Below are 25418 nucleotides of genomic sequence, written 5' to 3' on the forward strand. Positions count from 1 at the left end.
AATTATTTCTAAGCTGTATCATCTTAGAAAACTAAAACAGCTGGACAAAATGCTGGAATGTTGACATCTGACCTTGTTGCTTTGAAACCATAATTGCTCAACAACAAAGGTATACTGTATAGGGTGCAGTCATAAGGAGTCACTCTGGCACAAACTGGACCATTCTTTTATTGGAATGTGATGTTCTGATATTGAAGGGCAGCTCGCTCAAAGAGCGGCAGAGCGCAAAGCATTCAGCTAAACGTTTTACTAGCTTACATTTCCTCTAACTCCTAATGCTATAGCCTAACTTTTCTAATGTATTTTCATAGGCATAATGTTACCACCTGCAAGCTATCATGTCATACATTGTACATTACATTGTCACCTCATTTACAAGAAAGAGGCACAATGTTATTGATGTACACTGAATATACATATTGATGAGAAAGATTTTGTTGTGCACTTAAATGTATTGTGTATTTATATAGAAATAGAATGCTCGGGCAGTCCAGGGCTCGAGCTTAAGGACGTCCCGTCGTCGGAAAAAATAGTGTCTGGGAGGATAAAAAATAATATTGTGACGAATTTGGGACGAGAGTTAAAATAAAAATACCCTGCTAACTCTACTACAAACGGCGATGAAAATTAAACTGCCTGCACGTTTTGTTATTAAACCTCCTTGTCAACATAAACACACAAAACATTTAGCAACCCGCGAAATACACACACACACCGAATTCCTGGCCCGCAAATTCGCGGGTCTAGCTATGTACTGAGTGTGTGTATTTCGCGGGTTGAGTGATGTACAATGACAATGGCATCCCGTGGAGGAATTCTGAAATGTTTTACCGTAACATCACAAAAACGCACACCAGAACCAGACCCTGGAGCGCCGGCCTCTTTATTTACTTACTCCTCTTCATCCCCTATGAGTAATAAGGCTGAGATGAGAACCCTCCATCGTATTTAGTCCTTAGCAATATGCTGCCTCTCCCCATGTAGGGATGGGTACCGAGCCCCGGTATTAAACGGGCCCCGGGCCGGAATTATTAAAGACAGTGGTAACGTTAAGCTCCGACGTTATCAGACTTTTTATCGGTACTGGAGACATTTAAAAAAGATATGTCATATGTATTATTGCTACATACACATTATATCGCAGTTTTAGTTTCGCCAACTCCGTTTCTAATATGCAATAAGACTAAAACATGCGTCTATGATGTATTTTCGAGCTTTCCAATCCAGACGAGATCTCTCTGTCCCGTCTGTGTGCGAGGGGGCGGGCAGTTCGTAAAGGTCTCCTGACTGTGTTACAGACTGTCATCCTGGTTAGTGGTTACTCTGGGTTCTGTCTTCAGGACACAGTGTTGGATTTTTTTGATAATTGGATGGGACTTGATTGGATTCAATATTAGAGTAATTTTATCGTTTGTGTGTTTGTTTAAATATATTTGGCCTTTGTTTATGTGATTGAATGATTTACTCAAATAAAAAGGTTGATGAATTATCATCTAATGATTTGTATGATGTTTTATTTATGTTAAAGGTCACTTTGAATGATTTTAACTCATGATAATGTAAAAAAATGAACATTTTAAATTCGGAGGGTCCACATTAATTTCGGGACGGCTTAGATTGTATTTCGGGACGTTCCGGGAGGATGGTGAAAAAGTTAGTGGAGAGCCCTGAGACAGTCACCCCTTCTATTGTTTAGATTTTGTAGCACTATAGCAGACTGGATTTTTAAATGCTAAGATTTGAAGTTAAATAGTAACTCCCTTCAGTGTTTTAGTCGGGTCTGACTCCTTGTTACAGATGATTAAAGTCTATGGGAATCCATGGAGCAGTCACTGACCTCCCAGTGGACGGAGTAGGTGAAGAGGACTCCGTTCTCCTTGGTCGGGTCAATCTCCTGTGCGGCAGAGCCACTGGCTTCAGGCAAGGTGCAAGTCTTGTCCTTTTCCACAGGCTTCAGATCTGTGAATAAATACAAAACTGGGTAAGTACAGAGTGAGGGTAACCATATCTCCTTTACTCCCACTTTATAGTTTTAAATCATCATAGGTTGAAAACATTACACAACCTACCATCTACTTTTACACTTTGGGGTACAACCTCAAAGCGCACCACCCTGTAGTTGTGCACATCCACCTGCTCCAGCTTCTCCCTGTGGAAGTACAGGATGAAGGACAGGTGGTTGTGCAGGTAAAACTGTGAGGGAGAAGAGAAAAACTAAATTAGTATACTTTAAAAACACAGACAGAATGATCATTTTAGTAAATATTTTACGGCGCGCAAACGCTTGTGATTAATCTGGAAACCTTAAAGTGTTAATTAAAATAAATAACGTAGATAAATCACAAACACACACACCTTGTTGTTGTCGACAAAGCCCAGTCTGTATCCGTGTTCAAACTGGATATCCTTCTTCTGCTCCTCCTCCCCTGCTGCCTCTCTGTTCGGGTAAAACTCTAACCTGGTGGCAACTGGCAGGTTGTCTGCAATACTGAGTCACAGACATTTTCACTTTTAGTTTGCATATTGAAAAATATCTAATTTCCAGAAAATCACATTATCACAAAGATATGATAACAGATGTTTCAACTTCATTCTGAGATTAGTTAGTTCTGCTAAACAAAACGTGTACATATTTGAAACACTGGTTTGCCACAGAGATTATTTTCTGCAATATTCCATAAAGGGATTTTGTTGAGGGATCCCTTGAGATCCTATACTGTATACACTGGGGAAAAAAAGTATTTAGTCAGCCACCAATTGTGCAAGTTCTCCAATTTAAAAAGATGAGAGAGGCCTGTAATGTTCATCCTGGTACACTTCAACTATGAGAGACAGAATGGGGGAAAGAATCCAGGAAATCACATTGTAGGATTTTTAATGAATTAATTGCTAAATTCCTCTGTAAAATAAGTATTTGGTCACCTACAAACAAACAAGATTTCTGGCTCTCACAGACCTGTAACTTCTTCTTTAAGAGCCTCCTCTGTCCTCCACTCGTTAACTGTACTAATGGCACCTGTTTGAACTCGTTATCAGTATAAAAGACAGCTGTCCACAACCTCAAACAGTCACACTCCAAACTCCACTATGGCCAAGACCAAAGAGCTGTCAAAGGACACCAGAAACACAATTGTAGACCTGCACCAGGCTGGAAAGACTGAATCTGCAATAGGTAAGCAGCTTGGTGTGAAGAAATCAACTGTGGGAGCAATTATTGGAAAATGGAAGACATTCAAGACCACTGATAATCTCCCTCGATCTGGGGCTCCACGCAAGATCTCACCCCGTGGGGTCAAAATGATCACAAGAACGGTGAGCAAAAATCCCAGAACCACACGGGGGGACCTAGTCAATGACCTGCAGAGAGCTGGGACCAAAGTAACAAAGGCTACCATCAGTAACACACTACGCCGCCAGGGACTCAAACCCTGCAGTCCCAGACGTGTCCCCTCCCTGCTTAAGCCAGTACATGTCCAGGCCCGTCTGAAGTTTGCTAGAGAGCATTTAGATCAGTGCCCGTATTTTACGATCTACCAGCATTACCCCCGTCGACCGCGGGGGCAATGCTGGTAGATCGTGAGTCATTCATAGAAAAAAAAACCCAGCTCCGTTAAAATAGACAAAACAGGTTTTGATCCCTCCTCCTCCCTTGGCCTCCCTGCCACTTAATTCAGGAGTTTACTTGATTGGACCTATCGCTTTCCAGTCTGTTAACCCAGAATGCAAAGCGATACAAAATTAGTCAAGTGCCGGGAAAACTCAAATTAAGTTAAAGAGACAAACAACAAAATGAGTGCGGGACCGAGCAAAAAGCTAAAGACAAACCACTTCCACCCAGAATGGGAGGAAGAATATTTTGTTGTGATGTCACATTCAAAGGTTATTATTTGTAAAGCAAGCGTCGCTCTGCCAAAGAAAGGTAACGTGGAGAGGCATTATCGGAGTGTTCACAAAGCATATGACAGCGACTTCCCTCCGAGTAGCGAGTTGAGAAAGGTCATGTATTATTGCTACAAAAACATTATCTTGCAGTCTTAGTGTCGCCAACTCGTTTCTAACATGCACAAAGACAAACAAATGCGTCTATGGTCGGTGTATTTTTGATCTTTCCAATCCAGACGAGATCTCTCTCTCTCTCGTCTGTGTGCGAGGGGGCGGGGCAGTTTACACACACGCGGCTGCTACATGCAGCAACCATAGGCAGCAACACATGGAGGAGATGGCGGAGAAAAGCGCTCCAAGGTGTGGTTAAATGTTACCCATCTTGAGGTGGACAATGCTCCTTGCCAAGAGTGTTTAGCATGTAAGGGCGGTAACACGAGCAATTTATCTAAACATTTAGCAAAAGTGCACCACATTCAGACGGAGGAATGCACCGGGTTCGACTGTCTTTCTAGCAGCTCTGTAGCCCCATCCACGAGTAACGTTTCCACGTCAGGTGTTAAGTATGCTAGCAGCAACACACGGAGTTAACTCAATTATACAAACATGGGTTATGATTAGAGGTAACTGAGTTACTCTTTATTTTTGTTCAAGTTTCAGCTATTCTGTTTACAGTTCTGTCATCACATTATTTAATACGATTTGTTAAAACATTGTTGTTTCTTTTGATGTGAAATATTATTTATTTTATTTAAATAAAAAGCAATGTTAAAGATGGGGTAGGTAAGTTTGAGAAACCGGCTCGAGATACACTTTGTTATATTCCATGGAATGCTCTTAACATCCCGATAGTAATGAATATCTGAAGTGCTTTGACAAAAAAAATCCATAAAAAAATGTCATCTGTGGAAGCCGTAGTACTGTAAAAAGCACGACCAATCATTTTAGCCGGCAAGGTAACTAAGGTAACTGGATGGCCTACCTGCCTGTCAGCCTGTGCACAAACTTATCTCGTGCCCTCATTGGTCATGTGCGCGTTCGTGTGTGTTGGAGGAGGAGCTCTGTAAGGAAGTGGCAGATTTGTTACGGCTGTGTATTTTCAAATTCTAGCGCACTCGAGCTGGTTTCTCCAAAATTACCTACCCCACCTTTAATTTTGTTCACAATTTGTTAAGTTCATTTAATAATATATGTATTTTTGAATCAAGTATTCATCTTTATTATCTCCATTGTTAGTTTCCACATGCCTAAAACAACCTCAAGCTAAATCTAAAAGTTGATGGCTAAATAAGAGCGCTTGAGAAATTGTGCAAGGCATACAGTAATAGTCCGAATAGTCGATTAATCGTTTCATTAATCGATAGATTAATCGATTATCAAATTAGTCCTTTGTTGCAGCCCTATTGTAGTTATCCCATGTATAAATAAAACGTGTTATTCAGCAACCCTTGCAATTTGGGATTTTATTTTTAGTTTAGCTCTGTGAGCTGGTCATTTCAAAAATAGCTCACCAGCCAGAAAAAGCGTGGGCAGCCCTGATTTAGATGATCCAGAAGAGGATTGGGAGAATGTCATATGGTCAGATGAAACCAAAATAGAACTTGTTGGTAAAAACTCAACTAGACGTGTTTGGAGGAGAAAGAATGCTGAGTTGCATCCAAAGAACACCGTACCTACTGTGAAACATGGGGGTGGAAACATCATGCTTTGGGGCTGTTTTTCTGCAAAGGGACCAGGACGACTGATCCGTGTAAAGGAAAGAATGAATGGGGCCATGTATCGTGAGATTTTGAGTGACAACCTCCTTCCATCAGCAAGGGATGAAAAGATGAAACGTGGCTGGGTCTTTCAGCATGACAATGATCCCAAACACACCGCCCGGGCAATGAAGGAGTGGCTTCGTAAGAAGCATTTCAAGGTCCTGGAGTGGCCTAGCCATCTCCAGATCTCAACCCCATAGACAATCTTTGGAGGGAGTTGAAAGTCTGTGTTGCCCAGCGACAGCCCCAAAACATCACTGCTCTAGAGGAGATCTGCATCGAGGAATGGGCCAAAATACCAGCAACAGTGTGTGAAAACCTTGTGAAGACTTACAGAAAACGTTTGACCTCTGTCATTGCCAACAAAGGTATATAACAAAGTATTGAGATGAACTTTTGTTATTGACCAAATTATTATTATTTTCCACCATAATTTGCAAATAAATTCTTTAAAAATCAGACAGTGATTTTCTGGATTTTTTTCTTCTCATTTTGTCTCTCATAGTTGAGGTATACCTAGGATGAAAATGACAGGCCTCTCTCATATTTTTAAGTGGGAGAACTTGCACAATTGGTGGCTGACTAAATACTTTTTTGCCCCACTGTACTTCTGAGTAGGTCTACAAAAATACATCATCACTGCATCACTCTAATCATCATGGCAATAGGTGAATATTAGCATTGTTGGGGACTCTCCTTGTAACAATATTGTTATTGTAACAGATAGGAAGGGATGCTCACAGGTGCACATAATACTCCTCCTGGATTCGCTCAGCAACCAGCTTGCTCTCTTCTACGTTGAGCTTTTTCACGTTGCATACCATCTCACATTTCTTGTCCTTGTTCATATCCACATTGTAGAGGGTATTCACAATACGGTCTCCGCGTAATACCTCACCTTTCAAAAACAACAACATGTTTACACTTTTTTCATTACAGCAACATGTAAGATGAGAGTGCTTTTCTTAATTAGTTTGAGGTTAAATGAGGCGAGTATGTCGGGAAATATCCCAGAGCATGATCCACACTTGTCAGCAGCAGTAAACTCACCTAAGTTCTCTCCCTTGTAGAAGATAGAATCGGGCTTACAGAAAGGCAGAGAGTAGTATTCATAGGGAAGCTGGGTGCGAGAGCTAGTCAGCTTCACGGCCTGAAAAGCAAATGAGGAGAATGACTGTGTCAAAGATAAGGTCATATGCAAAACTACCCTCACAACACCTTGGTTTGAATCACATTGGAAACTGTACTTTGTGTGAGGGCTTTCCAACCATTATCAGTAAGGCCAGTGTTTTGTATTAGCTTGATGGTAACCAGTCAGTGGGAATATTACACAGAGCATTATTTTATCTGTTGGTTAGGACCAAATAAAGTACAGTGCAGATGTGAATGCACCTGATTTCCATGTTTTGGACAAACACATGAATATGGAAAGCTCAGCAAAACTACAGTATAGTGGCCATTTATCCAATGTATCGAGGCCTCTGCATGTATATCTTATTTTTGACTCGTGTTCCATAGAATTCATTCTGTCATGCTAACAAACAAAATGTCTCACATATAAGGGTGTGCTATAGTGGCCAAGTCTTACATACACAAAGGAACACCCAGTCGTGTTTAAACCAGGAAGTGTGTGATGTAAGGCAACTGAACAAACATATCATAATGTTTCTCCTAAATCCTGAGATAATGATCAGAGATTTTAGTCTTACCTTAAGATCTACCGTGTCACCGTCCTGGAAGTCCCGGGGTGCGACTCCTGGAACATAGAATGGCCTGACAACAGGCAACAAGGACAACAGCAGCAAGGCCCACCACGTCTCCTGCAACACACACACCACAAATATCTCAAACACTAGGCTTCATCTTACATGTAGGGATGGGTACCGAGCCCCGGTATTAAACGGGCCCCGGGGCTGAATTATTAAAGACCGTGGTACCGTTAAGCTCTGACGTTATCGGTCTTTTTATCGCTACTGGAGACATGTAAAAAAGATATGTCATATGTATTATTGCTACACAAACATTATATTGCAGTTTTAGTGTCGCCAACTCCGTTTTTAACATGCAAAAAGACTGCAAAATGCATCTATGATTATGTTTAGTATTTTCGATCTTTCCAATCCAGATGAGAGATCTCTCTCCCCCGCCTGCTTGCGAGGGGGCGGGGAAGTTTACACACACGCAGCTGCTACATGCAACAACACACACATATAGAAGAGATGGCGGAGAGAACTAAGCGTTCAGACGTGTGGTTAAACTTTACCCGTCTCTATGTGGACAATGCTCGTTACCAAAAGTGCAATAACAGTTTAGCATGTAAGGGCGGTAACACGAGCAATGTGTCTAAACATTTAGCAAAAGTGCACCACATTCAGACGGAGAAATGCACCGGGTTCGACTGTCTTTCTAGTAGCTCTGTAGCCCCATCCACGAGTAACGTTTCCACGTCAGGTGTTATGTATGCTAGCAGCAACACACAGAGTTACTACATTATACAAGCATGGGTTAATGATTAGAGATAACTGAGTTATTTATTTTGTTAAAGTTTCAGCTATTCTGTTTACAGTTCTGTCATCACATTATTTAATATATTGTTAGTTTTGTTCACAATTTGTTTAGTTAGTTTACCTTTTTTTTTTTTTTTAAAAAGAACCGATAAAAGTACCGTTAAAAGACCGGATCGATAAGCAGTATCGATAAAAGCAGTAGTACCGTTAAAACCTTAACGATACCCATCCCTACTTATGGCGCATTTCCACTGCAGCGGGTAGCCCCGTTTAATCGTCCTCAAGCGGCCAGGCCAGTTTTTGGTGGCCTTTCCATATAGCGTAGCACCGGCTAGCGGGTACTTTTTCCCTCTTTTTCCGGCCCCATCAAATCGTGGTTCCATCAGGCCAGGGCTGAACTAGTGACGTCAACACTCTCGACTGCTGATTGGTCAGAGAGAATCGTCACAAGATCGCGCGCAAGATCATCCCTAGCGTCGCGTATATATCTAGAAGCAAGCTTGCAGCATTTTTACACACAGCATTTTTGTAAACGGAGGAGCTACAAAAATGGCAACGTCAAAGAAAAGCACACCGTGGTCAACCGAGGAGGTGACGACGTTCCTACATCTCATTGGGGATGATACAATCCAGCGGGAGCTCGACAGAACAACTCAAAATGTGAAGCCGATCGCCCCGCCTACACTGCGTTGCTACGAGAGATGTCCCGATCCGATCACGTGATCGGGGATCGGAGCCGATCACGTGATTTTTAAAAGATCGGAATCGGGAGAAAAAGATCGGGGATCGGGAATCTTTTTTATTTTATGTTACAAAACAAAAATGACCATGTTCACGTCTTAAAGTCATCCTGAGGCCTTAGTTTTGGTTTAAAATTACACAACATCATGTATGTGTTGCTTCTTTGGGGCTTGTTTTCATAGACCTGGTTGCTTATTTCTCTCAAATCTGGCAACAGAGTGGGCGCAGTAGGGCTGCACGATTAATCGAAAAAAGATCGTGATCTCATTTCTAAATTACGGCGATCCTATGACGTCATGCTGATTTTATTTTTTTGAATTTTTTATTATTTTGCTTATGAATAATACCAACTTGCAATGTCAATCATACTTAAACGTTGTAAAGCAAATATACTCTATATATTTAACATTAAAGTACCATGATCGCATGCAAATGGTAGTGTTCTGTCTGTCTCTCCTCCTCTCATGCAGTGTTCACGCTGCAGCCACTCGTGTTGCCAGTTTTTGCGGAAGGAATAAGCAACCAGGTCTATGAAAACAAGCGCAAAAGAACATGAGCACTTTAAACCTATATATGTCGGGTCGGCTATTTGAAAATAACCGATCTACAATCTCACAACCGCAACAACCATTATTACTTACTACCAAGCAACTTTACAGAAAGATTATCCCAATGTGGCTTATAATAAGTATACCTGGCAACACTCACTGACTGCAACACGTGAGGGCAGGAGCCGGCAGTATGTTTACAGAAGCGTTAGCATTAGCACTGATTACAAGAAAAACAGAAAGGAGTGACACAGAAATGAGTTACGAGGAGGTCGAGGACAATGACACCGATGAAAATCCCGGTGGCGACTCTGGCGAGAGTGAGAGTGAAGTTGTGCTTGTGCCGAAAAAAGGACCACATTCATCCAGTGTGTGGAACTTTTTTGGATTTGATCCTGATGATGACTTACAAAAAGTCGTCCACTGTAAGCATTGTTCTCGCATCGTCGCAACGACGTCAGGTAACACCACAAACCTATTAAATCACCTGCAACGTCACCATAACATACAGTATGCTTTAGCAAAGAAGGACAACCCAAAACAAATATCAAACCCGCAGACAACGACGCAAACATCCATAAGCCAAACGTTATTCAACGGAACACCATATTCACACAGCTCACGAAGGCACAAAGAGATAACGAAAGCTATCACCTTTTACTTGGCTAAGGATATGGCATCAATAAATACAGTTCAAAATGAAGGGTTCAAGAACTTGATGAAGACGCTGGATAAACGGTACTCAGTGCCTTCCCGCAACTACTTTTCACGTACTGCATTGCCTGCCATGTACTACAAGACTCGAACCACAGTTGAGACGGAACTGAAAGATGTCCAGCACTTTGCGACAACAACTGACCTGTGGTCCAGTCGTACCATGAAACCATATATGAACCTGACGGTGCATTTCATCACCAGTGATTTCACCATGAAAAGTCGGTGCCTACAGGCAGCTTTCTTCCCCGTGGACCACACGGGCGACGAAATTGCAGTGGGACTAATGGAAAGTCTCCAGTCCTGGAGCTTGGATCCGAAAAGGATGGTGTGCATCACTACAGATAGTGGATCAAACATCATAAAAGCATCCGACATAAACAACTGGACAAGGCTCCAGTGTTTTGGCCACAGGCTACATCTGGCTATAGGTGAGCTAAGTACAATCCATCCCACAGTAAAGTCTTCTGTTCATTTATGTCTGAGAGTGTAGAGTTAAATTAACTGTCAATATTGTACTGAACATGTTTATGTATTAAAAAAAAAAAAATCTCATTTCATTTAACTAATTACCACCATTTTAAATTGTAATGTATAGTCTAAATATTATAGTACCCCCCGCCATTTGGGTATATATTTATACTCAGGCTTAAATGAATAGGCCATTTTTTTTATTCCATCTTTCCAGACCCCATACATTTTTCCCTTAGAGATTTCCAAAAATATTTATATAAATTATTTTAAGCCTAGAATCAAGCCATCCAGGATACTGGTGATTCATGACCATAACACGTTTGATTTTGTGGAAAAAAAGAAGTTAAAACCGCAAAACAAAAGGGTATTTATTAAATGTAGAATATCATATAATTAAATATTCATTCATTTTTCATAGAATCAAATGTGTTATGGTCATGATTCACCAGTATCCTGGATGGCTTGATTCTAGGCTTAAATTAATTGATATAAATATTTTAGGAAATCTCTATGGGAAAAAGTAATGGGGTCTGGAATGATGGAACCAGAACATGGCTGCCACTGCTATGCCCTATAGTGAGGATGTTACTGTGCATTACATTTTAGCTATGCCTTAATGAATTACTGTTATATGTATATATATTTTTTTAACCATTTTAAACCATTATTATTTTGTCATGTTTTTACAGAAAAGTTGAACATTGTTTCTCTCTCTCTCTCTCTAGAGCAAGGGTAGCCAACACGGTGCCCGCGGGCACTTAGTCGCCCGCAGGGGCAATGTGAGTCGCCCGCCGGGCATGTTCTAAGAATAGCTCGCCAAGCAAATCCAAAATGTATAAAATACACAAAACAAAAAAGGAAATGTAATTAAAAGAATCTACCCTATGCATAAACGAAACCTAAATCATAGCGAACTCTATCTACTTACTACAACTCTATAACACCCCTCCCCCCACCACCCCCACAATGAATATCGACCAATCACGTTCTTGCTTGATTTGCGGGACCAGCGTTGCAGTCGGGAAGAAAACCAATGTGGCACCTCCCCGCTGATTTTCCTTCTGGCAGAATCTACACTACACATCAGCCCCATTGAACACAGCCTATCATGCGAGCCTATACAACACATGAGGGGCAGAGTTGTACTCTGTGTGTTGTAACTTATATATTTATTGCACTTGACGCACACACACGCATGGCGTAATTTCCACTGGGGACATGTCCCCCGCACTTTTCGAAATCACCTTTGTGTCCCCACTTTACAAATATGTTTATTATTATTTTTTAACGCAAGCCTTCATCGCCACGGAGGAGCACACAGCCTTTGTGAGCGAGCGAGACAGAGAGAGAGAGAGAGAGTGAGCGAGCTAGGGAGGGAGGGAGAGAGAGAGACAGGGAGACAGAGAGAGAGACGGAGAGAAAGAGAGCTAGGGAGAGCACACCTTTATCTATTTAATATAGATAAAGTAAGAAATAATTCCAATGTGTACTATAGGACAGTAAAAAAAACAGTTTAAAAGGAGAGTGGTTAGTAAAATATGCATAAATAAAAAGAAAGAATGCTATAGGTAACATAAGATAAGAATAAACAAGTTTAAATGATTTGTTATTGGTTGTGATCATATTCTAAAGATGTTTGGATTATTGAAAATACAGCTCCCTTTCATGTGAGTGTTGAGAGCTGTATCCATCAATTCATGTTGTGCTCAAAGTGCACCAGATTGATGCATTTCACTTCAACATTTAAAAAAAAATCTTCCATGCATGCTCGCTCATGAGGCGGTGAGGACCCCCCTAAAGGAGGTGAGATCCACCCCCAAATAAAAAAGGTTAAATGCTAGTCGGAGTTGGGTTTGCACTTCAGTCTTTTTTCTTTTGGTACCGGTGATATTCACGTTCGGGTGATGCCTTTTCAAATGAGTGTGCAAGTTTGATGTATTGCCAGCCGCGTAACCAATTTTAGTTGAACAATGCCGACAAACAGCTTTGGTTTGGTCCACCTGTCTTTGTCCGTCATCCTTGTACGTAACTGCGAAACCAAAATGTTCCCAAACCGGAGACTTCAATGATGCTGGAGGATTTTGGAGCTCAACTTTATCTGCGTTCGCCATTTCGACAGTTCCTCAAATTACTGACAACATTTGAACGCATCCCTCTGACCAGCTCGTCCAATGAATTGACTTGCTCGCTCTATGCGTTGAACACAATGGGAGCAAATTACTCTGAATGCTGCGACGCAGCACCTGAGATTACTTCCAAGAAGTTGTTCACGTTCTCAATTTTTTACGTTTAACGTTATATTCGTTCGGTACACACGTGTACCGAACAGAAGGGCCCGTACCGAAGTACACCCCTAGTTAATTGATATATATTTTTCTTTGTATGTGTGCATTGTTATTTGTGCTTGAGCAACATTTTACTTGAACTTTATTTCAATGAAATTAGTTGTAATTATTGTCCTACATTTTAATTTGTTTTACAGAGATGTTTTACAGCTGCCTGGGCCTAGAGGCCCACAGGCGGCGTTTATCCAGCAGCCAGAACATCCATCTGTGCCGGCCCCCAGGCCAAGATCTACTGTGGCTCAAGGGCCTTCACCAGAGCCATCACCACCAAGGACCAGCAGACCAGCATCACTACAGCTGCCTCCACCTCCATCTGCGGCTGCCACCAGGTCAAGATACACCTCAGCACAAAGGCTCCACCACAGCCATCACGATCAACCCAGCCAGCAAGGAGGTCTCGTATAGTCAATTTATTTATTGAACATGTCAGAAACAAAAAAATATAACAATAATATATATATATCAGGGTTTCCCACACACAGACTATACTTGGGCGGGCCGCCCAGGTATATTAACGGCCGCCTAAGTATATTTCGCGACCCATTTAGGTTTTTTTATAATTTTTTAATAAAAAAAATTTATATAATTTTTTTTTTTATTCGTCCGTGACCACGACGCCATCTGCGATCGATTAACTTGTGGACAATGATCCCTCGCTCCCTTGCACTGATATCGCCTCCTTCTGGCCTGTTAAGTGGCCTGCCTAACACAGGGTGACTGGCTGTCCACTAGGGCTGTGCATCTTCACTGGTCTCACGATTCGATTACGATTATCCTGTCAACGATTCGATTCGGTTCGATATCCCGGTGCATCACGATTCATACCAATGCGTTGCATCCTCAATTTTCTATATTACTGCACATGGCTTATTTTTCATCAACGCATACATGCAGTAAATACATATGAACTCTCTTTTTATTATTTAGAAAGTGCTTCAGAAATCAATAACATAAATGTCTTGACATTAATTTATAAACCAAAATAAATGAATTGTATAGGTCTAGCCTCCGTGTGTGAAGTTGTTCCATCCTCAAAAACAAAAAGCTAATGCTTCTGCAGTCGAGCTGCAGCTTCTAGCCACGGCCTTCTGTTAAGAAAGGACACTGAATGTCCTGAATGAGGCATCACACACAGGACGTGAGTCTGAACACAGCAGACAACAGGAGTATTTACAACAGCATATACAAACAAAAATAGTGCATGTGGGTGCACACTTACATTCTCTGTCTTACTGTTACATAAATCCCATGAATGTATGAGATTAAATTAGCTTCATTATATCTCAGTGATTAAGTGAATAACAAAGTTTCTATCGGGTCACTATCAGCATGTCACTCATTATTTTCAGGGAGGGGGCGGGGCTTGGAGGAACGGAGAGGAGACGGTGATCGCGGAAGCTTTTTTCCTCCTGCCTTCACAAACTTTACACACGTATATATCGTCTGAAAATTGCTAGAGGACATTCATACTTTGCAATCCAAGACTTAATTAAATCCACCAAAAACCTGACATGATTGTAACGCGATTATTTTTGAAAAACATAAATCCCTGTCACACTCCGTGTCGCTGCGGCTCAGAGACACAGGGACCCTGTGTCTCTGACACGGAGTGATTGAGAGCGGGTCCTTCTGCTGTCGGTTCTGGACTGGTGTTCTTGTGTTGGTGGATAAAGCAGACTGCTCCGTGTTGCTATGCCGCTGTCACGTCTGTTCCCTGATCTCTGCGTCACCGACCGATTTGATATTAAAGTGACAGAAAAAATGTTATAGTAAAGCCGCGGCCGGAAAATCAGGAAGCAACGTTACTACTCTATAACCGATTATCTTCCGTCACTGCATCGAGACCGAATCGTCCACGTCCGCATCGCAATGCATCGTAGAAACGATTATTTTCAACACCCCTACTGTCCACATGATGTGGCCTGCCGACATGGCCACTGTCATACAGATCATAAATCAAAGCCCTTGATTGGTCTCTGTGTGTCATTCAAGCTCGGGATCAGCTCAGGTGAGGTAAAGGACTCTCTGAGTGTTTAGATAGTTAACTTAGTCTAAGTTCTCAGTGGGTCTCAAACGGTGTGGTCACCAGTTATGCAAACACATATTAAGGTGAAAAAAGGTAAGATACACTTTTAAAACTTGTTGAGAGAAAACTAGTATTTGCTGCTACCTCAAAGAGGAGCAGGGGGGAGAGGAGGGAGACAGGAGAGGCTGATTCAGGAGCACAGACACACTCACAACTATAAATGACCCAAAAATAAATTAATAAACAAGTTTCAGTGTTTTTTTCATATTGGAAATGGTATGTTATTGGTTATGGCCATGATTTTATGATTATTGAAATGTATACATTCTGTTTAATATAGGTGTTTCCATAATCTAGTCTCTATATTTTCCCCTCAAAATGCACCAGATTGATGCATTTAACTCCAAAATAAAAAATAAAATCTTACCGGGGGGGCATGCCCCTAGACCCCCATAGAGGATTTGAGTTCGACCCACACTAAAAATCACATGGATAGGTTCCTAAATACATTTATTTTTTTAAATAGTAACCCATTTCCATATGTTCATGTGTGGGTAGTAGATTTAAACTATAGGGCTATCATTATGGGCCCTGCCTGTACCTGTTCGCTCTGCCATCGCGTGAAGGGTCTGCTAACAAGCGACCAACAGAAAGGTTAATGTTGTTGCACGTCACCTCACCCCCCCCCGCTACCGCTATTTCAGATATGTGGGAAACAGATCTGTGGGAAACACTGGCAGTTAATGGACCAGCACCAGAGGTGTTCCCATACGCACAGGCATTGGAGCGGTTCTTCATGAAATCCCAGAAGGATGAAGTGCTCTGACAAACAGTGCCATCTTTGCGCAAAATGATTATACAGGAATGAAAAGTCAATAAATAAACATGTTGTTAAAACTTTTTTTTTTTTTTTCGGGAACCCCCCCTCCCCCCCGCCCGCTGCCACCACCCGCCCAAGTATATTTCAGATCTGTGGGAAACACTGTATATATATATATATATATATTCTCTTTTTTTTCACTCAGATTAATAATTATAACAAAGTACCAAAAAAAATAAAATAATAAAAAATAATAATAATTTTCAGATAGTCTCTGTTCATGTTCAACAGGGGCAAGAAGAAGCTTAAAAACACTTTTCTGGTATAGCACTTGTACACCCCACCTACACAGCAGCCCATGCACCATCACCCCCACCTACACAGCAGCCCATGCACCATCACCCCCACCTACACAGCACCCACTGTCTTGGAAGACAGACAAAGACCTTGACACTGTCTTGACATTTATAATGAATAGTTGGTTGAAAGTTATGATGTTCAATATTGTAAATAGTTAGATTTTCCAGTTTCTTATATTTATATAAATAGTTGGTTGAAAAAAAACATATTTCTAATAAATTGTTGGTTGAAAAAAAAGGTTGAATGCTCAATTTGTATTTGTACACATCACATGAACCTTGGTATGTAATATGAAGTCATTATTCAGTCCTAATGTATCTCAGTCCCTGCTGTGGTGAAAGTAGAGTGATAAACACCTATTTTACTCAAAATTCGAATTACATTTTTTTCATTTTAGACATGAATAACATATTTATATACAGTGTAATTCAAATATTTCACTGCTTTTGTGATCCTAAGGCTTTGGTAACCAAATCTAAAACACCAAAACAATTCGATCACATGAGTACATTTGTGTTTTCACAAAAGTTTTGAAGATGTTCCGAAAATCGGATATCAAATGTTAAGCTTTTGAGCTACTTATCTCATCAAACAGTGCTCTAAGGTGAGTAATTTGCATATATAGCAAGACCAGAGATTGTCCTGAACATTTTGATATGTAACACATGGGGTGCCATGTTAGAAGAAATACATTTAAAAGGTGATTTAAGAAAACATCTAAAAATCAAGAAAATACCGTTAGACTCCAGAGGGTTAAATAATATTGCGACGTTTCAATTCACATCACGCTCTGCCGCTCTGCTCTGAACACCTGAACGGCCCGTTCTAACAGCTGTTCACCAGCGGTGCAGTCTGTGCCACAGTGACTCCGCACAGTTAACGAACGCACCGTAGATAATGTAGCTGACCCTCATCCCGGAGCAGCAGAGTTCAGCCGGCCCGACAGGCAGGAAGACTCGAGCACACAGCTCGCGCTTCATATATTAAAAAATAACACCATGCTCGTCATGATGGCATATAACAGCTCACGACCGCAGATTATTTGGGCGATTAGATAAAATGTAAATTATATTTGACGCAACTTTAGTTACATTTCCATGACTTTTCCAAAACTTTGGGACAAATATTGTTTTCCATAACTTTTCCAGGGCCTAGAATTTGTATTTTGAATTTCCATGACTTTTCCAGGTTTTCAATGACCGTAAGAACCCTGGTTGGTGCTCTAGAAACTAAATGTATATAAAATGTTAATAAATTATAATCCTTGCCTTAATTTATTGTTTTAAAAATACTATAAATTTAAAAAAATTCATAATTAAATTATAAAAACGTGATGAATAACCAGTATTTTTTTGTATTTTAAAGATCTACTATCATGCTATTTTTGGGCATATGGGGTCTCAGATCCTGCATTTTAGACATCCCTCATATCCCTCTATTTCAGCCCCGTTAGAGAATGGCTGATCTGGGTCCTTAGCTTATGCTGCCGTGATTAAATGCCATATCATGTTCCAAACCACATCAAGGATTATTTCTGAAACAGTATGGAGCTCAAAGGCTTTTTCTCTCACAGGTTTAGCACAAGGTGAGTTCCGTTTTTATTTATACACATATTCTCTCCAGTACAGGTTAGCTCTGAGTGTTAGCGATGCTTGCTAATGTAAACAAAGACCATATTACGTCCAAAACATGTCGTACATTGTAGGGCTGCCCCCAAATAGTTGATTACTCACTAATTGACTAGTTAAGTCTTAATCGAGCAATTATTCATTAGTCGGTTAGTTGGAGAACAAAAAACTCAAGTTAATTTGGTTGAGCAGGAAATCCAAAGTGTGGATCTTTCAGAGCGAGTAAAGGACGAGTCCCACAAGGTGACATGCAAACTATGAAGGCAAAGTCTCCTCCATATCCACACTAGGGGCCGATTATCGGGGCTGATATTCCGCATTTGACCGATTATCGGTATCGGCCTTTTTTTAATCAAATTGCCGATAAAACGTTGGCTCTGATGCGGCCGTTTCTCTGGCTGCAGTCACCACTCTGTGTACACGAGCAATGTCCCGCCCACAGCGCCATCTGATGGCTATTACTGAAGTGTCAATCAACACTGAAGATTTTCCGGGCGGGAGCTAGCCAGAGAGGCGGGACCTTCTCAGATTACAGGCAAGCAGCAGCGCTGAGCGGCAGAGCCATACACGTGTTAAACCGAAGTTCAATAAACATCCCTATCCACTATGCTGAAGTTGCAAAAACACCACGATCTTATGATCCAATTCTATCAGTTTCCCAGTTACACAGAGATGCGGGAAGTCAGTCAGAGTTGGGGGTGCGTGCAGCGTCTCGCAGCAGAGTAATTGTGGTGCGGAGGGGGGCTGCGAGTGGAGCCTTGCAGTTGTTCAGGTTGATATGTGAAGCTCATTAGCTAGCCAACATGTATCTAGCAAATGTTTAGCAAAATATTAGAAGTGAGGCTACTAGACTAACAACATTAGCTAGCACTAGTGTTTTACAGTTGCTAGCAGCTTATTGGGATTTTATGCTAGATAGACAGGCATTGTTTTGATATAATAAATTAAGCATTATTGTCAGTTAAGCATGTCAGCCTGCAGCCCCACTACTTGTCCATCTCATTGCAGATGGCTGCACTAAAGAAAAGGGCACAGAGAGGAAACCAGTTGTAAGATGTTTAAAAGTGCATTAAACATAATATATGCTTAAATGCATTTCAAAGAAGGTGTGTTGGAGTTTGTGTTATTCTACATTTTGGCACCAAGATTTTCTGATTTTACTGCAAATGTATATCGGTTCCAAATATCGGTTATCGGTCTCCTTGATTACTAATAATCGGTATCGGCCTTGAAAAAGCCATATCGGTCGATCCCTAATCCACACCATCGGAGCGCAGCTTCCTGAATGCCGGCTTCATAACAAAACACGGAGCTTAATTATCCGACAACGTGTGTTCTCAGACTCAGACGAACAGCAAGCAGTGAGTAGTAAACTAGCTTTGTATCAACATATAGACCTATAATATATAATCATTCTGACCTCAGAAAACGATAACGTTTTAATTTCATGATGAGGGCATAATGCGGAGGGACATTGCAGACGCACATATTTTCAGTTTCCTCTGTAGTATTTATTGGGTTGTTATATTCAGATATGAATCATAGAAACTAGAACTAAATGTTCCATGTGTATCCTTGCTGCTTGTTCACACACACAATAAGAATCCTTACTGGAGCTTCTGCTCACACCAGTGAAGCTATTGTTTCTCACAAGAAGGGAGAAGGAGTTCATGTCATGCTTTCTGAACTGTCTCCATGGAGCACAATACTACTACTAATATACTATTTTTTTTCAAACAGACATTGATCCCAAACACAGAAAAACAGTTATAGGATCAGAGGTACTATATTTTTTTGAGAATAGTGTAGATTTAAGTTTTCTATTGATTAATGTCAAAGAGACTCACAATTAATGTGTGATTCAGAACTGGAAAACAATAAAGGATGACCCCGTCCATGGTCAGTGGTGTTAAGTAACTAAGTACATTTGCTCAAGTAGTAGTACTATACTTAAGTACAATTTTGAGGTATTTGTTTACTTGTGTATTCCCATTATCAATAGTATTACTTTTAATCCACTACCTTTAGTTACTTTGCAGATATAGATTAATGATACACAGTAGGCGCAAAACTTAAGACTTTAGTTCCACCTTGATTTAATTTACATTCAACACAGCAGTAAATAATAAGTTCCACCTTTATCAGCTTTACACATCAATAATAATAACTAAAACGTATGATATATTATATTCTGAAATGGGCCAACTTGCATAACCTCTGTTCATCGGAAGGAAGTACATCCATCGTATAGGCATAGAGTGTTGTTAAATTAAGTTAGCAAGCGTTGCTTCTTACATAAATTATATGTATGTTATCAGACGCTACCAGCACAATTAAATAACAAACAGTCTTAGATAACGTTATTTGTGTCTTTAGTATCCATCTGCTGGTGCTGAAATATTTGAGCTCTGTTAGGTACACCGACAACAGCCTCAAACTGAAGCTGCTAACAGCTAGCTTCAAGCCAAAGTTTGGCTAGCTGATTACTCTAGGCTGTACAGCACATGACAGTCAAACAACCAAGTACGAAGCCATACGTACTCTGTCAGCACTGTTTAATATACGAGACAAATCCTAGAAAATCTGTGTTTTTAGCCACTGCTGACTGACAGTCAAGCTAGCAAACGAGAGCTAGCTAACTACAGCAAGCAGTTAGCAGGATCGCCAACATTTTAACAGCGTCCGCATTTCGTAAACCCGAACCTAATTAACGTTATAAATCGACCAAGTTAACATATACTGTGGTACAATGTCACCAGTGTGTTCGAGTTCATTTTGGAAGAAGGAATGAGCGTCGTGTAGTTTGAAGAAAATAGTTCGCTTTCCACTCACCCTAGCCGCGGCCGCCATTTTGAATACGTGTCATTTGTGACGTTGCGGAAGTACTGTAGTTAAGATGAATTCCTTTCGGGTTTATCTGACACACCCTTCACATAACTTTCTCTATTATGTTTTGTACATGTTTTATTAATGACTTTTTCCTTGTATTTGTTGTAAAGATAGCATGTTCTTGCATTTGTTCAAATGTTAATGAAATTAACATTAGGTATACATTTCAAATATACATAGCCTAGGCCTACATATTTGAAGTAAGCACAATTGCGACATCTATAGATTTCGCAATTGTAGGCTTACACAACTTTGACAATACTTTTTGAATTAAATTTGATTGAGTAGTAATCTAAATCAGTGGTGAGAAAAGTATTCAGATTCTTTACTTGAGTAAAAGTAGGCCTACACCGTCAACATACTACATTTAAAGTAAAAGTATTGCAACGAGAATGGTACTTAGGTAAAAGTATTTAAGTACGATTAAGAAAATCTATACTTAAAGTATTAGGAGGACTCATTGCAGAAAACACTAAAAACATATTAAATAAAAAAATATTTTAAAGCTTGCAGCAAATCTTCACATTTACGGAGCTGGAACTCTGAAATTCCTGTGGACAAAAAACTTCTTAGAGAAATTGCTGCCAATACATTTCCAGTGAACCAACTCATGGTTTCAGATAATTCCATATAATGTTGGATCGTTTATTCTATACCAAATATTCATATTTGTAATGTGTGTCAACATATGAATAAAGTGACTGGTAAACAAATCTGTAAAAATAATTGTAGTGGAGTGAAAAGTGCAAAACTGGCTTCCAAAAGGTAGTAGAGTAGAAGTATAAAGTAGGATAAAATGAAAACACTCGGGTTGAATACAAGTACCTCAAATGTGTATTTAAGTACCTTACATATAGTGCAGTTACTTACTGTCCACGTCTAAATTGTTAATAAACATTGTTAGGAATAAACTAGTTGTGTTTTCATTGTAAGCACAACGGAATATGTATGTTGAACAGTATGTTAGGTCTATTTAAAATAAGGAAAACTGGGCAAACAATTTCAAGATTTTCAGAAAACACTTTTATATATTTAAGGGTGAAACCATAGAAAATATATTGTTTGTTTATACCCAGTTTTTTATGGGAAAATTACACATCCATAAGAAGAGATTGTTTTTGTTTTACCATGTATAATGTTAGGTTTATGCAATTTCTTGATTTAAAAAACCAAAACAACCTCCAGATGAAGATTTAACCTAAAGCAACATCTACTAATAACTGAAACAATTGAATGCCAATAACAATATAACAATATAATAAATACATATTAATATCTATTGAGTTAAAGAAAGTGTTTACAGTATTTTTCCATCTTGTGACATAGGCCTAATTTTATGTTAACCACCAAAAGTAATATGTATTTATATTTAAAATGTTATATTTATTAGCCTCCTACTATTTAACTAGAAACAAGCAGATAGCTGTGTACAAAATTGTGTAAAAGAAAGGTAGATAAATGCTAATAAAACCTTTTATTTGAATATGGTCCCCAGAGTTGCATTGAACAAAGCGTTTAACAAAATATGCCACTATTAATATATTGCTAAAGAATAACAAAAAAACATTAGTAACCAGATGAATTCATATATAGCACAGGGCATTGATTCAATATGTTCACCATCCTCTCAGATATTGTTACTCACAGAACTCAGAAGGGTACCAATCATCACATTACAAATTCTTAGATTATTAAATGCATTCTCTTTGATATTTTAGGATTTTTGTCAAAAAAACACATCCCTACAAGAATCCCATCATCCAAACAAAGAGTAAGCCTTAATGAGTGCTTCACAAAAAAAATGATAGAAAAAGTGTTTCCTTCTGGAAAGATCACTGCATTCAAGATACACTCATGTTCCATTTTCACAAATAAATTATTGTTTTACTCAGAATAAAACAAGGCCAAACGATGTGTGGATCTATATGCACTGCTTTTTCATTTAGTTCCCACATACAGCACCACCAAAGTAATGGGCGGAAAGGATAAAAAAGCATCATCAGTTAATATGGCTTCACATTAAATGCTATTCCTACATTTTTGTATTTAATTGTACACACCTTATATATACAGTGCGTGTGGAATATATTATAAATGTTTGAAAAAAGTAACAACACCTAAAAAAGGCACATTGAAGGAGTATTGCTAAAACAATCCACAGCATGGAACATATATAAATATAGGTTAAAGCATACAGTATATCTTGCACGTTGTAACACACGCTCTCCTTTCACATGGTAAACCCTGCAGATTTAACCAGAGAAGGAGGGACAGTCACAGCTGAATGGTTGGCATAAACACAGTATAATCAGACATCATTACATCTGTGTTATGGAGCAGGATGCACAATATGTGCTGGAGCACAACTAAATCCTGTGTCTTCCATGTGACTGCATTCAGGTGGCCTTGTTTGTTTGTTTGTTTGTTTGTTTGTTTGTTTGTGAATATAGACATATCTTGTTACTCTGTACTTTTTTACAAGAGACTGTACATACAGTATAAGAGGCTCAGGGTAGAGAAGTGGGATTTGCTATTTATATTGTTATTTTATATATGTTTAGAAAAATAGCAGTCAGACTATTTTACAGCACAGTATATGGTCAGATTTGTTTTAAATCCAGCTTTCCCTTTCCAATTTGCGAAAAATACCAGTCTTGATGTGCTTGCCTGTTCACTATTAGAGCTTATCCAAGCAAAGGTGCTATTTTTACTTACATTTAGAAAACAAACTGTCCTTGCTGCTTATTTATACCTGTTGACAAATATCCAGTAGACCTGATGCAGCTGTGGTCATGTTAACCTAAATCCACACCTTCAGATCATCATCAGACTGGTAGTAAGAGTAGGAGGTAAAAATATTTTCTCATAATGTTTTTGCATTAGTAATAATAATAAATGATAGGTTGCTAATATTGTTTTTGTATTTCTATTCTGTAGTCCTATTACTTTAAATGTTCTCATTCTAAGGAATGAGGGCTGAATTAAAATACAAATAAAATGTTAGTATCAGTAATGTCTAGCTTGCTACAAATATATTTTAAAGACTTTCAACCCACCCCAATAATGTTTGTACAGTCTCTGTGATGGTTGTGTGTGTGTGCAAAGGAGAAACAGAAAGTGGTAAAGAGAGAACATGTGTGTGCTCTGGATCTCACTGTAGAAAGTGGACCTGCTGTGAGAATGAGCAGCACTAAGAGAAGACATGTCTCATGGCTGCTGCTGATACTGGCTCTCTGTGGCTGTGTAGAAGTCCTCCAGGACGCTCTGCAGGTACTCAAAGGTGGGACGCTCCTCAGGCTTGTTTTTCCAGCATTCCAGCATGATATCATAGAGTTCCACGGGGCAGCTGTCCAGGCGCTTCATCCGATAGTCCTTCTCCAGGGCACGGATCACTTCCGGGTTGGTCATCCCTGAAGACACGAGCACATCGTTTGGTTAAGAGAAGCAGAACAATACACAAAAACACCTATAGAAAATAGCTCATTGGCTGGGATGCTTGCTTCGTAGCTTTATGGCTAGCAATATTACTCTGTTGGTGAGTTGACAAAAATATCTTAACTACTTGATGGGATGCCATGAAACTGTGTACAGACTTTCTAGATCCCCTCTGAACTTGGTAATCCCCTGACTGTATCGAAACGCCTAGTTAACATTGTGGTTTTAAGTTACTATTGGAAGAATTGCCACGCAATTTGTCTCATGATGATCTCAGGATGAATTGTCTTAACTTTGTTGATCCTCTTATTAATGTAGCCCTAGTTCACAATGTTAAAATCTCCCACCTCCATCTTACAGCCTAATGATGTTAAACTCAAGACAATCTATGCCCTCAAAACTGTGGGCAGTTTTACATTTAAACATTGTTATATTCACAGTGACTGAACTGTTTCTTTTTTACCATTCAAACTGAATTTGATACGTCCATCAGACTTTTGTATTGGGCCTATCAAATGCAGTACAATGTTAGTTTATATCAATAACATAAGACCCTAAAACATAGGGATGCCCCCCTTCAAAAAATCACTATCATAGATGTACCCTAGTTCTTGCTGCATCAAGGACAAGCGGTACAACCTTGAGAAAAACCCCAAATTACATAAAAAAACGATTAACTGTGGAGGGCTTTGTTGCTAAATAACTCAAGCAGAAAACTACATATTGCCCTATAGTGTTTTTTATCCTGGTTCTATTTAAAATCAAATCAGTGGCATTTTCCTCCCATTACCCTCATTTTTGCAGGCCACTTTGAAGGCCAAGAGAATCCCTGGGCTGAGTTTAGGGTTAAACTTTGATTCAAGGTTCAAGCTTGATTTAAATGCATTGTAAAACACAGTTTTGCACAGCAAAATTGGGTTGTAGGGTGCTATCCAAAATCCAGATTTGTTTATGCTGGTGATAGGATGAGTCAAGGAGTTACTGTATGAGGAAAGAAGCCGTTGTATAGTCTGTTAGGAGTGAATCGCACGGGTCAACAGGCGGTTGCTGGGGTGGATAATATCTCTAATATCATTTGATATTTACCAATATCACCATTGCTTAGTAGATTGGTATTAAAGGGACTCTATTCTGCTAATTTTTAGGCTCATATTTGTATTTAGGGTCTCCACTAGGGATGTAACGATATACCGAATATCGCGGTAAATAAACGTTCCAATACCGTGTGAGACTGACCAAATCTACCGCAATATTTTTTTTTTTTAAACACTTTTTGTTTTGTTTTAAAC

At 39.7% G+C, this 25418-nt stretch overlaps 2 protein-coding genes across 3 annotated transcripts in view; both read right to left on the reverse strand.

The window, feature by feature from the left end:
• The window catches only part of tm9sf4 (transmembrane 9 superfamily protein member 4), a 32696-nt gene extending 12020 nt beyond the window's left edge, over nucleotides 1-20676 (reverse strand). Inside the window, exons 1-7 of the mRNA XM_034078797.2 lie at nucleotides 20638-20676; nucleotides 7352-7462; nucleotides 6693-6792; nucleotides 6384-6540; nucleotides 2356-2488; nucleotides 2070-2193; nucleotides 1838-1959 (exon numbers count right to left, since the gene is read on the reverse strand). Of these exons, the coding sequence (XP_033934688.1) occupies nucleotides 1838-1959; nucleotides 2070-2193; nucleotides 2356-2488; nucleotides 6384-6540; nucleotides 6693-6792; nucleotides 7352-7462; nucleotides 20638-20655 (765 nt within the window). The 5' untranslated portion in view covers nucleotides 20656-20676. The remainder of the gene's footprint in view (nucleotides 1-1837; nucleotides 1960-2069; nucleotides 2194-2355; nucleotides 2489-6383; nucleotides 6541-6692; nucleotides 6793-7351; nucleotides 7463-20637) is intronic.
• Nucleotides 20677-22153: 1477 nt separating this feature from the next.
• The window catches only part of hck (HCK proto-oncogene, Src family tyrosine kinase), a 61093-nt gene continuing 57828 nt past the window's right edge, over nucleotides 22154-25418 (reverse strand). For both annotated transcript variants that reach the window (XM_034078796.2, XM_034078795.2), the window contains exon 13: nucleotides 22154-24104. In XM_034078796.2, coding sequence (XP_033934687.1) covers nucleotides 23902-24104 — 203 coding nt within the window. In that variant the 3' untranslated portion in view covers nucleotides 22154-23901. The remainder of the gene's footprint in view (nucleotides 24105-25418) is intronic.

Source organism: Pseudochaenichthys georgianus, unplaced genomic scaffold (assembly GCF_902827115.2).
Source record: "Pseudochaenichthys georgianus unplaced genomic scaffold, fPseGeo1.2 scaffold_483_arrow_ctg1, whole genome shotgun sequence".
In the NCBI taxonomy this organism is placed as follows: domain Eukaryota; kingdom Metazoa; phylum Chordata; class Actinopteri; order Perciformes; family Channichthyidae; genus Pseudochaenichthys; species Pseudochaenichthys georgianus.